This window comes from Rhyacophila brunnea, unplaced genomic scaffold (assembly GCF_057557595.1).
Source record: "Rhyacophila brunnea isolate RB1 unplaced genomic scaffold, BYU_Rbru_1.0 scaffold_5, whole genome shotgun sequence".
NCBI classification, from domain to species: domain Eukaryota; kingdom Metazoa; phylum Arthropoda; class Insecta; order Trichoptera; family Rhyacophilidae; genus Rhyacophila; species Rhyacophila brunnea.
In genome coordinates, this window is record NW_028233170.1 from 30,643,844 (window position 1) to 30,661,679 (window position 17,836).

Consider the following 17,836-nt stretch of genomic DNA (forward strand, 5'->3'; position numbering starts at 1 on the left):
TTACATGTTCTCGTAAACCACTAAATACGTTAAAAGTCTGTTTCTCTATCCCACTATTTCCTTTTGGCTGCTTGAAGCAAACTTATTTTTATGGTGGCGTGGGTGAAATTTTACCGCGCGCTTGGCCGATCAGGTCCAGCGGCAAAGGGCATTTGTGTGACGCTTCTCTTCGAATTTCAAATGGACCATCTCCATATAAATTTACTGAAAGGTAAGACACTAAATCACACTTTTGAAATTATTATTATAATAAATAAACTATATTGTTAACTATTCTCACGGGGACACCATCAAAGATACATTTTGAATTAGGTTAGGTTACTAGTAGGCAACGCTGGCGCCTACACTCTAAATTTACTGAAGCCCTTTTTCTTAGCTAGATCAAAGGTAATTCAATAGAAAAAACTAGTGGATTAATATATTATACAAACCTCTCGTTCCATCTTTTAGTGGCATTCTTGTATTCCTTATAATAATAACCAAAGGTACATTTTCATTTGCACAAGTTACTTTCAACGTTGTATTTGAAAGGTTTATGTCCAAAACTAAACTTGTGCCCAAATAATTTATTCCTGTAAATAAACACAATTAAAACGTTAAATGAAGGCAGCATATCAATATGTACCATAGAACAATAATAACTATTACTACTACGCAACCAAAATTCTATAAATACTACCTGCTTACGTGAAGAAGCGGAAAATTAAATTTTAGATGTGTTGATGTGGTATTATGTGGGTATTTACAAAAGGAAACATAACGTAGACAACAACATGTCAGTTGGAGAGTTGGGTAAAACCTCTACAATGCTACATTTCGTGGAGTTTTTCACCAGCTACGCTAACAGCATGCACCATAATATAACATATCTAGTGCTCGGTGGGTACTGACTTTTCATTTGTCCGGATAACCGAGATTAAATAATACAATATCGAAACTACCTAATGAAGTTGTAAACAACTAAAAAATTGAATCTGTTTAATGACATTACTTTATTTATTGACGTCACTGCATAAGATAAAATAGTGATGTATACCACAATGTTAAAGAAAACTTTTTTGGGCACATTTTAATGATCAAATAAATCATATTACCGTCTATTTTTAAACGACTCGACTGTGGCAACAGCTGAGGTCTTATGATTTCTAATTTGTCCAAATGTATGTGAACTCCAGCATAGCCAAATATAATGGTCTGAAGAAAACCTCCCATCCCAGTCAAGAAATTTACAGCACCGATTCGCGGTTTTCTGTATTCTGTCCATACCTGAAATATAAAAGAATAAATAATCATAAAGTGTCCGATAGTTTGACGTTTACGAATGTATCCCAAATATCTGCAAATCTCGTACCATTTCCATTAACGCCTTTACCCCGAAGAAAATTAATGAAATTGAGATATATTTCTATCACTGTTAACTTATCAACAGAGATATGAAGTAGACATTCGTCACTAATGAATGACTGACTCGAAGTATGTGAGTCAGATGCTGTCCGTAAATCAATTCAGCATCGAAGGGAGAAATTGTGTTATAAGTGACTCTAAATACCTACATAATCAATCAGAATGAGACATAACATAATAATATAATCGACGCGAAGCTTTCACTTATGTCCCATGACTTAAATTATGAAAACCGGACATCACAATATATAAATCAAACATCAGGAGATAAGAATGATTAACAACGACGCCTGATAACAGTCTGACATTAAAAGCCTCAACTGCCTGCCTAGGACTGGCCTTATCCTATAAGGACCTCGAAGAAAAATAATGAAATTATTAACTATTTTATTTATTAAAATCATGACCAAGTGGATCCCACAGTGGAAACGGTCTAGGGGCAGACCAAAGAAGAGGTGGGCTGACTGTATCGAAGAGGACTGGAGAAAGATGGGGAGGGCTGGAGACTGGAGAGGAGCAGCCAGGGAAAGGAGCGTGTGGAGGACAATTGTAGAGGAGGCCAAATCCCGCCCCGGGATGTAGTGCCGAGAAAGAAGAAGAAGAAGAAGAATTAACTATTTTGACAACTGATAGCAGTATCCATCCATGGCTGCGAGATCTTCTAAACTCCATATAATTTGTAATGTTTTACTTTCCTTGTTATTTGTCATGGTAATCAATATTACAAAAAAATTGAAAAATCTTACCATACTCAATCAACCCGTTTGTAATTTTTCAAATATTTTTGTAATATTCCATTTTCCCAGTTTCCCATTTTTGCTTTATTTATTATAGGGAGGTACAATATGTGTTTATATTTATTGTGTTTAAAAAAATATTTCAGTGATGATTACAATATTAACTTTGTGACGATACCTTGAATGGCTCTCTCACATATCCTTGATAACTCTTCGTAAAGAGTGAATTGGCATTAACGTAGTCTCCAAGTCGCAGGTGACCTACTGCATGCATACTCCAAGTCATAGCTGGTCCATTCTCTCTGGTCACTCGTTCGTAGTATGTCAAGTCATTTGCTCGTGTTGATCTATGTTAAGCATAAACAAATATGTAGAAATCATGAAACATTATATAGTGGCATTTTTGTTTCATCCACATTCATTTTTTTATTTATTTAGGTCAACCAACAGGATCAACCACATACTAAGCTTAGTATAATTATAATAAATAATAAAATAATATTTGATGGTCCCAATAACAGGCGGACATAAAAAGCATAATAAATCAAATTAAATTAGATCAAATAATATGTAATGAATATAATTGGAGAGTAGTTATTGAAAATGTTTAAAAAAGATTAAAAAACACACATTAGTATAGTCCGACAACATAAACGTTAACTTTTTGATGTTCGGTTGGATTCGGGTGTTTTCGGCCAGTACAGGAGCGACTAAGAATGGAACAGCCCGTATTACACGTAGCAAATTGTCAAAGTTACTTTCAATGTGAATAATTATTAAACTACTGTCCACAACACGATCATGGCGATAACATGAAGTCGCATGTAAAAGATTTATGTGTTGTCATTTTTTAAGAAAACAAATCCAGCGAAATTTGGTTTTAATTAATAACAATTCTATTCTCAGTACTTGATTCACTTAGAATTCCAATTATTATTCGATAATTAACAATCGAAAAATAAATTAAAATAATTTCACCTCTTAATTATTATTATTATTATTATAGTTATGGTTAATTAATACCTACTGGGTAATAAAATTATTGAGTTGGGAAGGAAATAAATCATTAAACCCATATTAACTGATTATATTGTAAATTTTATGTTAGACAGTAATAATTGTGAGGAATCTTGCATATTCTTTGCATAATCAATGATATTTTAATAATACAATTGGCAATACTGCTCTGATAAATACGATGCTCTTTTGTTCTGTATTCAAAATTGCGTTCTTTTGTTTTTTTTCTGCTGTCACTATTTTGATGTATTATCATGTATAATCGAATATAATCATAATATAATCTCAAAACATATCAGCCTTGAAACCAATAAAAGGATATTTCAGTCATAAATGCCTCAATACTGCATAGCTAAGTCCTTTCCGAGTCATCTTTGTAAGTAGCCAAGTAAGCATGTTTTTTTAAATGATAAAAATCAGGCTAAAATGATCCTCGTAGTCCAATGCACAAGGCATTGGCACATATAGGCGATTACAGGTTCGTCTTATCGTCGTCATCAGGATGATGAATTCTTCTTCGTTTGTCGTGTCCGAGCAAGAGATGCATCTAAACTCTTTTCAATCACGCCTCGGCCTACCGTGGTGGCCGTGTTATTGACTTTTAACATGTCACCAATAATGCAGTTAGATGAAACCGGTGGATAGCCATCGCCTGTTCCGCAGTTTCTTCAGCAAGTTTCCGCAGTTTAAAAATCACCCCATAAGTATCCCCACTTCTTCATATTGTTCTGGTCACTTTGGTTCTCACCCGATCCATCGTCCTTCAAAGTCTTATGTCATTGGGCATCATTAATCTGATCTAGTTGCATCTTTCGTTTCAACTTTCTATAATTTCAGATGAAGGTGGCTTCAAGATCTTGTTATATGACCTAAAAAAGCTTTTTTGATTTCAAAAGTGGTTGCGATGGTCTATGCTCTATAAGTCTATACCCATATAGTGGATGTCTTCCATCACATCAACGGGCTGTGAGATATGTACTTACATTGGCCCAACATGCATGATAAGGTCACAATACATCTAGGTAAGTATATAATTTGATCATGCCTATGTGACACTGGAATGTTTTTTCACTAAGTATCTATAATAATTTAGCATCGTAGCCTATTGCAGTAAATATAGTAGATAATATAATTACTTCATATCTACCTGAAACAATGAGGAATATCTCTCAAAAGGAAAATGATGCAACGCTACGCTTTTTCCATTACTCCTATTTGATAATCTTCGTTTGAACATAATCTAACCTACCATAAAATCCATGTAAAAATATCGTCACAATATTTTCTCAAAAACTAATAATATTATCAGCCTGTAACCGAAAAAGGAAAGAGTAAAAAAACATATAAGTGTTGGTGTAAAGTAATACTGAATACGATGTATTGAACGGCAGGTACTTACTCGTTCATTGAATATTGCAATGGAAACCCAAGTAGCACCACGTCAGCCTGCTTAATTCTATCTGGTCTTTGATATCCAGAAAATTGGGGATGGTAATTGAGGACAGGATCCATTGGAAGTGCAAGGCGTGCAGCTACGTCGCCCCAGGATTTAGCTCTCGCTGGAGGACGAGAACCACATAAGCAGGACACGTATCTGAAAAAAAAATAGAATAATTAAACTACCCAATGTTGTATCCATGATCATGGCCCCCACAAAGGGGGGGCTGACAGGGCTCTAGCCTGGGGGCCCGGGCTCAGGAAGGGCCTGGCATAGCGAATCGAACAGATAAGTGATTTAAACACACATCACAAATTCTCTCGAATTAAAAAAAAAGTCGCCTGCGACGCTATTTATCTTCAATGTTATTATTATTTAAAATTATGTGGTTGTTACGATACAATTTTTAATTGTGTATCAAAATAATATATATAAAAAAAATAATATACAAAAAACACTAAAACACATTAATTTTAATGCGTACACCATTTTTTGGAAAACGCTACTGTAGAGCGTCACACTCCATTTATCTTTAGCGATAGGCAGGGGTTCGTCAAAGATCCTAGCCTGGGGGTCCGCTTCGGGTTGTGGGGGGCATTCAAAAACCTTCCCGAACCACTCAGTCCGGATGGGATTTGATAATAGAATCAGCCAAAACCAATTCGTGTTTGTTCGTAACATAAAAATGAGTAAAACTGTTAAAAATTTGTAAAGTATTGTATTTTTAATGAGATTGTGCATATTAGCACTTTAAAATTGCCTTGGTTTTAAATAAATTGTGACACTATGAAAAATACTTACTGAGCCAAATAAAGAGAATATCCAGCCACAACATTTGTAAAAACTGAGTTTGACACATTCACGTGGTCTTCATCAGGACCCATTACATCTGTAAAAACGTAAATAAACTTATAGACATTTTAGATTGATATTGTCCTTTTTTCTTACAATAATTTGATGTAAGTTAAGCGAATGTAATCGAATGTAATCGAATATAATCTATCTAAGTGCTTCCCAACCGCCAGTCCGCAGTGATTTTATACCGGTCCACGAATGATTATGCGATTTTAAAATGCAAAATTCCAAGCATTATCAATATAATAATTTTTCTTCAGAAATTTTCCACAAATATTTTTTGGCAATTGTTGTTGACGTCAACTGGATAAACATTATTAATTTATATAAAGTTATTTCAGAATACTAATCGATATTACCTCGAAAACGAGGATCATCGTAAAGGCAATATTAATGATCCCGTCACGGAACACGTCATTTCATACGCACTTAATACTCGAAAAAATAAACATAATCGAGTGGTCTCAGTTTTGGATATCACTGAAAGAAGAATATACATATCTAAATGCTATACGTATATATTAAGTATATCTATCAGGGAACTCAGAAATAATGGGAACTGAAATACACAACGGGTAAGGCGATAGTAGGTAACCGACTCGAGTAAGGAAGAATCCGGGTTAAACTTACACACGTGTCTAGAATCAGTTTTACGTCGAATACTGAAAACTGCTCTCGGTTTATGCATTTACGCTCATTTAATCTTGGCGTATTACACACACTATTGCACGTGCATAGTGCGTGCTTCATTTTCGTAGGACACTCACACATTCAAAAGCCTGCTTCACCATTGGGCGTATTGAATATAACCTATCGGTATTCTATTTTTATTATCTGTTCTGTGATATCTATCTATTATAATGTATGATTTAAAAACTACCTAACAAATAAAATAGTATTTAAATAATTTCTGCGTTAGCGGTCCACGAAATATTTTCCCCATTTCCACAGGTTGGGAAACACTAATCTAACCGATTGTTGAAATGTCAGTAGGTATATAATATATTATATATATATTTCGTTATATAAATGATAAAGCATTATGTTTGGTTTATTTTCTTCGGTTGCTTACTGTGTTATTAATTAGAGTTAAGTTATAAAATAATAAATCAAAAACCTAATAAATTGACTTACTTACTGTTTATATCATAGTAAAATGTGGATTCGTTATATTTAGCTCTGGAAAACCAAAAATCAGCAATATTCATAATTAACGAGCATCCTCCATCCTACAAAATAAATACAATATGATAAATTCCATCCTTTTTTACGCTTAGCGTATTAAATATTTCATATATGTAGTGAAATGTATGATTCAATGTTTTTATTGAAACAATGAAGTCAATTTATTATGTCAATGTATGGTTCTATAATAATATATTAAGATTTATAAATTACTTTGCTGTTCATATATTTTAAATGGATGGTATATTATGACTTCATTTGTGTCGGCCTAATAAGACGCTATAGATATACCATCATAAATTGTCCGGTGTTAGAATTTAGAGCTAAGCTCTTAAAATTATTGAATGCTATGTCAAATGTTAGCATATTGTGGCGCCCTCACTCAGCAGATGACTTATATCGGTGGATCTATAGTTAGATATGTTTTTCGACTCATCAATGCACTATCTGTGCACTATCGGTGATGCGTTATGTTCGTTTATATTTGTTATGCATTTTTTACCTATAGAGAGGTGTAAAAAGTTACTAGTTAGTTTCGTCGCAATTAGATGAGACACACGTAGTTTAATTGGTAGAGCACATTGGTGCAAATCCAGTGGGCACGAGCTCGAATCCCGTTTGGGCGTCATATCTAAACATTTTTTTTTTCTCTAGTGGGTATATATTTCTTTGGGATGTTATTCGTTGAATACAAAAAATAGTTTATTAAATACATTTGTAATCTTATCAATTACCTACCCTGAGCCAAGTATCATTTGCTGCTACTGCAACATATTGCCTTGCTGCAAACGCGATACATCCTGAGATATGATGCTCAAACTCAGCAACATTTTGACAGCAAGGCTGAGTTACTTCTTGACCAGTGTAAGCACTCTCCCATGGGAACCTAAACTAGACCGACCAATTTATTATGATCAAACTCATTTCATGTTGGAATGTTTTTATACTGTACGACTAATAATGCAACTGAATAATATACACATATAATTTTATATATTATACAATACTTAATAGCCAAATTTGCGTACATGGCTAGTAATATATTTGAGCATCTGCATGGACTTAATAAAACAATGCAAGATCAGAATGAAAATATATTGATGTGCTCTGATGAATTAAAAGGAGTTAAGACAATGATCTCTACAAATAAACCAAAGGACCTACCAGACCACCATTGAAAACAAGCAATTATTTATGGATTCGTTTCAAAAACATTTAACTTTGCTACAAAAAAAATTACATCATTACTTTCATACAATCACTACGACTGGATTCGAAACCAATGCCGACAATTCTATAGAAGGGCTTTCTCTATGAATTCGAGAAGTATTTGTTGAATTGAGAAACAACGGGATGCTAAAACTGAACTTCGCCGATATTACATTGGCTATTTTCTGAATTTTAGTTAATAAAGCATATTATTATCCTCGTTATCCGTGAAAGCTATCGCTGTTCAGATTTCATTTTATACGACACATCTAGGTGGGCAAAGTTTTTCAACTCAAGTTATAATTAAAAATAATAAATAGTCATGCTTGAAGTTGAAGAGTCTTGACCAAGAACTTCGGGTTGCTCTTTCAAATATCAAGTCAAAATATATAAAACTTTTACGTTCATTGAAACAACATCAGGTATCACATTAATTAGTTATTATATTGATAATACAAATACGTGGAAATATATACATTTGGTTCTTCGTCGTGTGTTATGTATATTTAATTATTTATCAAATAAAAAAACATAAAGTAATGTAATTTTTAAAGTACTTGATTTAAAGTACACAAGGGGCTGACAGGGCTCTAGCCTGGAGGCCCGACGTGGCAGGTCAACCATATAAGTGAGATAAACACAAATTTCAAATTTGCTCTAACTAAAAAAAAGCTATTTTACTTCGCTGGCATTAATATTGTAAAACACGATTGTGGGATACAATTCATTATTATTGTGCCAATACTCGACAAATAATTATTCTTATCCCGATAACTAACCATAATTCAAGTGAATGTAATAATAAATACAAAAAATCGCTAAACATACAATCAATACTATTAATTATTTTACCTCGAACACCATTTGAAAAATGCTATTTTAGAGTATCACCCTTGGCGATAAGTAGGGGGAGTCGCCGAAGATCTTGGAGCGGGGTCCCCCTTCAGGATGTGGGGTCCATGTTATGTTATATAAAGTATTTTATGTGTGGTGTGTCGCGGAATTCTGGGAAGACCTTGAGTGTGCCGTGGGTGAGAAAAGGTTGCGGAGTACTGTTATAAAGGACGTCATGGCTTGATTTCAGTTGCATCACTATCCAAAGATGGGTCGTTGAACAAAATTTCATGTAGGCGTCTACCTAATATTATGTTCTGTACCTGAGTCCCTTGTTTTTAGTAGCTCGTGCCAGATCAACAGCAACCGGCGCCATGGCCAATCTATACCGAAGCAAAGTATCCGCATGGTTTGGATATAATAAAAGAATCGATGGAAACATCCACAGCTCCGTATCCCAGAAATTATGTCCTGTAACAAGTGGCAAAAGAAATAATGTGAAAACGTAATATTTGAATTATGAATCTGCGCATATGTTAATTATCTATAAACAAGGCAAGTAATATAAGTGCAAGTAATATTAAGCTAATGCAGCGAAATTAAGTGGTTCAAAGTTACTCCAGATAAGTAATTATTGTATCCCAAATATCTAAAACCATAAATGTACATAGATTTATGTCATTCTAATAAGTTTCAATCTTCAAAAGATCGGTTCTCGAAATGACATATTTTATTATATTGATATCCTATTTTACGAACAGAACGCAATTTTTATTTTTTTCACATGACAGAGCAATAGTCTCAAGAATCAAGGGCTTCCTTCAGCCCTCTCTAGTCCATTGTGAGTAGTGTTAAAAAAGACCACTCGGTAACTAACTAACTCATCTACTTAGGTATAGATATTAAGTATGCACAATATAATAATATTTACCTTCATAATCTTTTAATAGTCCTCCTCTAGATAATCCACCCGGACTCAAACCATAAAACATGCCTTGTGGCTGATTGGTGTGAAAAGATGGTAATGAACTTAATAAATAATACCACACGCCGTTTACAATTTTTGCCTGAAAATAAAACATTTGGTTTGATATCATGAATATAAATATAATTATTGTTAAAACCATTTTATAAATACGAGTACCTTTTGAATGATATAAATAGGAAGTAATTAGAAGTAATGGAAGTATATTAATAATAAGCCGAATTACCAAATTATTATTTCCTCCGACAGTTATTTTTCCCTTCCTGTGCAAAGTTTTCCATTCCTTCTTATGCTTGGTAAAAAGTTGGTCACCAATCTCCTGTAAAACTAATGTCATCTTCAACAACACACAAATGTAATGGCATATAAAATATACTTACACTAAAGATTCAACAATTTATTATCATGGAATCATACTATTATTATCATGGAATATATTATTTAGTTATCTTTGTTGCATAAGGGAAATTTTCAACACTTTTTCATTAAATAAATAGATGTCACTGTTGGTAAATATTTAAAAGTTACACAGTACTACAATAGATGTCTACATATTTATAAATTAAATAACATAATTTTAATATTTGGTTATTTCTAAATAATTAAATAAATATCTACCATCCGTCATTTCCTTCAAGGCTATGTCTTTATTCTTGTCCACCGTCATCACAAAGGTGTGCAAAACCTTTCCTCTCCTAGGAACTACCAGACGCGCAGGAACGTATGTCCAATACGCGCAGACTTCAGACCTTTCCTCCTGGTATCGGCTGTCCTCTGGTACCATGGTTTTCCCACATGACGAGAACAGGACCCTGTTTTCCTCCTTCAGGACCATAGGCGTCTCAAACTCAATGTCCTTGCTGTCCGGTCCTGGGAGAAAACTCAGATCTACGTAGCGAGCGAGATGGTCTCTCCAATCCGCTAAAGGTTGCAAAAAACTTTCATAAACCCCAAACAGTTACCTTTTTGATCATATTTAAAACTGTAAATTCTATATTTGACTGCCCCTAACTCTTCAGTATGAATGATCCAGTTTTGTTTGCCCACTAGTAATACGAAAAATTGTGATGATTATGAATCAAACGTCTCAATGCATTCTCAATATCAATAATTCATCCTCTTTCGAATAGTTCGTATATTGAAATATTCAATTCTTCTGTTCATTCACTCAAGCATTGCAACAACTACTCAGTTGCTATGTACACAGCAAGTGTTTTATAATTGTGTATTATGTTTATTTATTCTTTGAATGATATCGAAGTTTTATTTTATGTATAACTACTTCATTAATGTATCGTCATATTATTACCACTGTACTGTATGAACTGGTTATGTATTCTGTTTATATTATTTTTATTTTACTGGTGAAAATATATAAGGCGACGTGAAGTACTATAATAGTTCCACCAACGATATCTAGCGACAAATTACGAAGCAATGTATCTAACACAAGTATCTGAAAATTTCAAAGGATTTGATGGGTTTCTGCACGATCTTTGGATTTACTTATTTTACTTTCATAGCTAGTCAAAAAACATTAAAAACTATGTAAATATATTTTATATTGAAAGATAATTGTTATAAAATGTGCCGATTTTTCTTATTACATCGTAGGTATCTATTATGGGTATATTTATTATTAAAATGTTGTTTAATAATTTACTTCGAAGATCGCATAAAAAATATTTGATTAATTCATAGTTAAATATATTTAATTGAAAAAACATTCACTATTCTAGTAAGTAATAAAAATGTGCGTAACTTAAAAAATTGTAAAATTATATTGAATCGATCTTTGGTATTGTGGCCATATTATTCAATGTATATTCTCGTAGCTCGTGATTTAGAAGCTTCATAATGCTTCATAATAATATTATAAAAAATATAATATATAAACTACAATCAATTCAGTTTATAAAGACGTTTCACGGTTACTCCCACATCCACATTTGATACTATTGGTGGTAACAAATATAATGATGATTTAATTAACAAAAAAAAAACTAATCATTTTAGTTTGACGCAAAAATAGCTAGTTAATAATAATATAATTGATTATAGTTGTAGAGATTAATTATTAATTAACAAATTAATATCACTTTCTATAAAAATCCTTTGTTTATGTGGCGTCTTTAAACTCTTATCATTTGACAATTAAATTTAATTTGTTAATTGGGATAATATTTGTGTTTTATGTTGTGTAATAAACACCCACGGTGGACTGACACAGAATATCACAGGTCAGGGGACTGAATCTCGAGTCTGGCAAATACATTTTTTTTATCAATGTGCATTTTGGATAGGTACATAGCAAATTATGGACTTACTATGCTCAGCCTATCAAGTAGGTATCAACCATCTATCGTAAATAAATAAGAAACCTTGCCAGGATAAAGAAAGCCAAGATCAACATTGAATCGTACAGCTGATATAGATGATAACGATTATTTCGTAAACTATTAATTATTATTCAAATTTAATTAAATAATCCTTTAACAAAGCTTTCAAATATATACCTACTAGTCATGTCATTATATTCAACACTAACCTGAATCAAAAATACATAATACTCTTATTTAAATGCAAATTACTGAATACTATAACAGAGGGAGATATACGAACTCGTTGTATCAAATGCATTGCGTGTAAATAAAGAAGTAAAAAGTACCTACCTATTTTGATGTTGACTTTTACAACATGACATTTTAGTTTTTATAACGATGATGTGATGCAGCAAAATTTATCTCACTTTTTGATAATTAGGTACTTGACTTTAATCTTAATCTATGATACGAAATAGCTTAAAACTAGGGCTCGAAATGGAACGCAGTGCACCGGAGCGTAGCTCGTAGCGAGATCATCGTTCCATCTGGTCGAAAAGTTAATTTGTCCGTCTGCGCATCTATTATATACGCAAGGCTGCTATCAGCGGCTATCGGCGGCTATCGAGGGTAGTTAATTGTTACAATTGTAACTTAATTAACTAACCGTCAAAAAGTGCCATGCTTTAACATCACCTCTCTTGGATGTGTTAACTTTTAGAGCGAGATAGGCAGTTTAGACGGCTAACCTATTGAAATAATTATAATAGGTATCTGAATACATAAATATGATAAACTACTCTCGATAGCCGCCGATAACCGCCGATAGCAACATTGTGTATCGATTAGATGCAGTGAGCGAAGTAAAATACACTTAAAATTAGATACTTAAATATGTTGATATTTTCGGAAAATTATCTGACGCTCTATAGCTAACTGTACACACGCTTTTAGCAACCTTTTTCAGCTGCACTATCATATTTTTACAATCTTTATTTCCACACAATAAGGTGTCTTTTCAATATTTTTAATTTAAACTTAAATAAGAATATTAAAGAGATTAACAATAAAATTGTTGTAATCAAATAAATATATTCTTACTTCAAACTTTGTTCAAACTAAATAATAATATGTTGGTAGATACCAGGCACCAATAGCGAGGGCTGTGGGCTGGTCAATGCACTCCCTAGAAATGTAGATATTTTGGCGATCCATTATCTGTTTTTTTAAATTCTATATTATTGTTGTTTTATAGTTTGTTGTTTTTTTATTTTATTTCTTTTGTGTAAAACTATTTTTTGCTTTGTTTTTTTTTCTCTACCTTGTTTTTTCTCTAACTGATAATTTATAATTTTTATTCTAAATGTCATGTTGTGAAAGTCCTGAATTAATAATTTGTTATGTACTCAACGTGTCTTTTTAAAATAAATAAATAAACAAATTTATGTATACTTACCAGCTCGGTGTTTAGCCTCTATAACAATCTGGTTGATGATAGCCCTGGAATAAAACCGGTGCGCATAAATCCTCTGCTCAACCGTAGACCACTCTCTATCAACCCTGACGAAGAACGCCCCAGCGTCGGTGTCCAAGGTGAAGGTCCCATGAGGAGGTGTTCCGCTCAATGTGGAGTTTAGACGGACGTTGTACCATGCCGGGATCCTGGCCCTGTGACTCTCTCCTTTCTCGCCATTGTACAGCCCATTCATGTAGACCGTGGGGCTGAACACGTCGGTGGCTACGTGACCGTTGCCTACTGAGGACATGAAGCGATCATCTGTTGGGAGCCTAGAATAACAATTTACGTGGGTTATTTGTTTAAAATGAAATCAGTAAAAGTATTAGTATATAATATTATATAATATATAATTGAAACAATGTCACACCACATGAAATAAAAATCGAAAATGAAGTCAGATATTTTTTTAATTTAAATTTTTCAAAAAAGCCTGCAAGATAATCAAAGCTACACGGATTGAGTGGAGTATGCAACACAAATATCTGGTAGTAGATCTACTCCACCACCAAGATCTCAATAGTAAACTTTAATGGTAGGTACTCGTACCTAATTTTAAAAAGTTACATTACAAAGTGTCTACAAAACAAAAGAGGAAAAACATTACTTACACCCAAACGTGATATAATAATTGTGAATGTTTATTGAAACAAAATTGAAATTTGTGTAATTTCAATTATGTGTATCTCTCCTGTCTAACTAGCAGTTGTGACCATGTGATATATTGTCTTTCACGCAGAATGCGTAAATCCTCATAACGCTGGCACGCACAAAATTTGAAAATTTTGCGGAAAAGAACAATTTTTGGTACAAGTTGGTTATGGGGAAACCAGCGGCAAACATATTTTGAAAATAGTCGATATACTAGATTATTTGTTAGGTTGGGTTAGTTTAGGTTAGGTTGGGTTTTCACTCTTGAATTCATGAATTTTGTCGAAGTCGGTTCCCGCCTGGCTTCCCCATAACCGACTTGTACCCATTTTTTTTTTTGACACGCCACCTATCGTTGCTAATATTTTTATGGTAACTAACCATAAAAAGTGTTTTCCACCCCTGATCAATACTATATCTATCTGTGTAATGGAAACAATAGGTACTTATATAAAATTATCTTAAGAATGGCTAATAAAGTGGATAGTAACCAAAAAAGGCAGCACACGAGAAGAAGAAGTATTTATTGTTTACCTGTGAGTCGTAAAAGCATGAGGTGAAGGATCTACATCCACTATGACTGGTAGAGGGGCTTCTCTCCTTTCTCGCGCCGCCCCAGCATTTCTGTGCACGACAAGCAGCACGAACACTAACAAACCAGTGCCCCCCATAATACACATCACTGTCCAAGCGCGCCTTTTGCACGCGCCGCCACTGCTCTTAGTCATTAAACCATAAAACTATGACTACGTTAGTTTTCACTTTTTATTTTATTCGCTCTTTAAATTCAAGTTTATTTAAAAATAATATCTTGGAAATTATAAATAGTGGTAAAATAGTGGTAAAATTCCGTTCGGAGACTTCACCTTAATAATGTTGTTATAACGAAATTGTTTGCGGGGGCCATTTTGAAAAAAATATCGGTAATAATAATATTTATAATAAGGCTGAAGGAGTCGGGGATAATAAAATCCAGCGCCACTGACCTTTACTTTTACCCCGCCAACTACTTAAAGCTTCTCGTCACTTCAACCGTGGAATGCTCCACTTTTCCAGGTACAATCTCCATACCCAAGCACTAAACACCACTTTTAGGGCCCATCCATGGACTGAAACCGTATGCGGTTTAGATCCGTGTGCCATACTAAACTTATGATTTTTGTCCATGAAAATATATTTTCACTAAATTTGTAAGTGTAAGTGTATGGTATAAACGGATACGATCAGATGCTTATAATATACTTTGTGAAAATATATTTCCATGAACAGAAAAGATAAGCTTTAGTATGGCAAACGGTTCGAAACCGTATACGGTTTCAGTCCATGGATGGCCTATTAGTCTAGTGATAAACATCTGGCCCCCATGTCTAACTAAGGGTGTCTAACTACGAGTTATTGCGAGCTGTCGCATCCACCAGAGGTTATTAAATGCGTACGCCTTAATGGTCAAAATAATTATTTGGGCCGTTAGTGTCCGTTAGTGTATTGTCTTTTAGACATGTCACACGACACATTGAAATATTAAAACAAACATTGGATGCCTCAAATTTGAAGTGATTTGATGAGTGGCAAGTAATATAATATAATATATGTAATAAATACCATTGACTCTAAGGAAAGAGATAGAAGGTTCTGCTTGTAGCGAAGGCAACGCAACAAATTCTCTAGTATAGTTTATTATTTTACCAAGAAATAAAATCAAAGATGGAACTGGTGTTGGCATCAGCGAAACTATCGCTTCATAATAAGTCATATTTATCAGAATTATGAAAGAAAATACTGATAAAATTATCAACAAACTCATTTAATAACATTTCAAGATCACTGTTGTTAATATTTGGCGCATATGTGTAATACTAAATTCCACGAATTATTATTATCATCCTACGAACGTATGCATATTTCAGGGACTTACATTACAATAACGACATTAGGTAGGTATGTTATTGTTATGTCAAAGGTCGAATTGCATGCCGGTGACAATTTATTCAATCGGTGCAGTGACTATTTAACGTTTTTGTCAGCCACACATATGACCTACATTACAAAATAAAATGATAACATTGATAACGTATAAAGTGTATAAACAAAATAGCACTCTCATATTTAAAGTTATCAACAAATGCAACCAATCAATATACTAACATATTTTTTGAGCAACCCAATGTCAATAATATTATTAAATTTCATATACGTCACTGTAATCAGTTATATTAGGAATAAGACCAAGTTAATGGTTGTCGATCGGGCTAACCTTCTACCAACAGCAAGTACACTCCAAAACCTAGAAACAGTGAACGAGTTTGTATAAATCTGGTATCGACCGTTAGTGGAAAAGGCGGATGTGAATCGGAAATTGCAACAAATGCGATGACACGTCTTACCACTCACTATATGAAAGGATCGGAGAATTTCGATTGCCGCAAAAAAAAAAAATCCGACCATGTCCGATCCTAATAGGATCATTATAAATGGGCCTCCACAGAGTACAGGTTTGTATTAACAGATTTTGTTTTACGAGAAATGGATGTCAGCCACTTGCTCAACCTATTAGGTTCATACCCTGAAAAACAATATTATGTGTACTTGCCAGATCCAGGATTCGAACCTGGGACCCACGGCGTGATAGTCCAACGCTTAAGCCACGCGGCCACCGTGGGCGCAAAAATTATGCTTGTTCAAATAATAGTGTTCTTTATATTTTTATACGGAATCGAGTCATGGACCCTGAAGGCTAGGGAGCAGAAGGCGATTGATGCCTTTGAGATGTGGTGTTAGCGTCGAATGCTTCGTATTTCTTGGACAGAACACAGGACAAACGAGTTAATCATCCAGAGACTGCATATAAGAAACGGCTCTCGACAATATATCTGAGATATTCTGCAGTTTTTTTGGACATATTGTCCGGCGCGGACCGGACAACCTGGAGAGACTGATGGTCTTGGGTGGCCTCCAGGAAGAGCGCCTACGCACTGGAGCGACCAAGTGAAGAAGCTGGCTGAGAGAAGCGGAAGATCGAGAAGGATGGAAAGTCTTGATCGCTAAAATAATGGCAAAATAAAAAGTGACATGATCAGTTTTATATAATACGAAGCAGGTTAAGTAGGTTAGAACCAGTGAACAAAATGATATTATGGGAAGTGCGTTACGTCCTGGGTGTGGTAATAACAAGGTCTAATTCTCTAATGTGGGGAAGTGTATACACTGTTAACAAGCCGGCTCGCACATCACAATTCGCCTTGTGTGCCTAACGGCCATAAATCAAAAGTTCTAAGACTTTCGACGAATGTTGCATCGTACATCCTCGCACATCTGCCCAGCGGCAAACGTCAAACACGAAAAAAGAGAAGTCTCTCGTCTGCCATATTTATTTTGTGTTGATTGTATGAACAAACGTCAAACGCGGCGGCGTGAGCGAGCAATGACATTGTAGACAGAGACAAAGACAGAAATGACCGATGGCCGCCAGCTGTGCGCTTGCGCGGAGTCGTCTTTTATTAGATACGACATGCAGGCTGTTCGAAATTCGACATGTTGCATCAGCGGATCGTCTCGCGTCGCAGTTGCAACGGCCAATGTGCGAAGGTCCATTTAATAACGTTTGTTTCTTGGTTTACGATGACGTCACATCGACGTATTCGATGCGTTTTTAGGCGAGACGAGTTCCAATGTGCGAGCCGACTT

The 17,836-nt window shown here is 34.4% G+C and overlaps 1 protein-coding gene across 1 annotated transcript; it reads right to left on the minus strand.

The window, feature by feature from the left end:
• Positions 1–14,962, minus strand: LOC147066277 (protein-glucosylgalactosylhydroxylysine glucosidase-like). Its single transcript, XM_085956033.1, has 14 exons — positions 14,687–14,962; positions 13,442–13,773; positions 10,283–10,585; positions 9,891–9,991; positions 9,611–9,746; positions 9,003–9,150; positions 7,375–7,522; positions 6,590–6,680; positions 5,398–5,485; positions 4,558–4,752; positions 2,320–2,488; positions 1,095–1,266; positions 432–572; positions 1–204 (listed from the first exon to the last, which is right to left on the minus strand). Exons 1-14 carry the CDS (start codon positions 14,878–14,880, stop codon positions 89–91), a joined length of 2,334 nt encoding a protein of 777 aa, XP_085812159.1. The 5' UTR covers positions 14,881–14,962; the 3' UTR covers positions 1–88.
• Between the last annotated feature and the right edge of the window lie 2,874 nt (positions 14,963–17,836).

What these genes read in the sequence shown, in the direction of transcription:
- LOC147066277 (XM_085956033.1), bottom strand. Translation starts at nt 14,880, where the DNA reads ATGACTAAGAGCAGTGGCGGCGCGTGCAAAAGGCGCGCTTGGACAGTG. An exon ending in CTTGAAGGAAATGACGGATG is followed by an intron (nt 9,992 to 10,282) that starts GTAGATATTTAT and finishes AGATGACATTAG; the next exon opens with TTTTACAGGAGATTGGTGAC. An exon ending in ATGTGAGAGAGCCATTCAAG is followed by an intron (nt 1,267 to 2,319) that starts GTATCGTCACAA and finishes TTTATATTTCAG; the next exon opens with GTATGGACAGAATACAGAAA.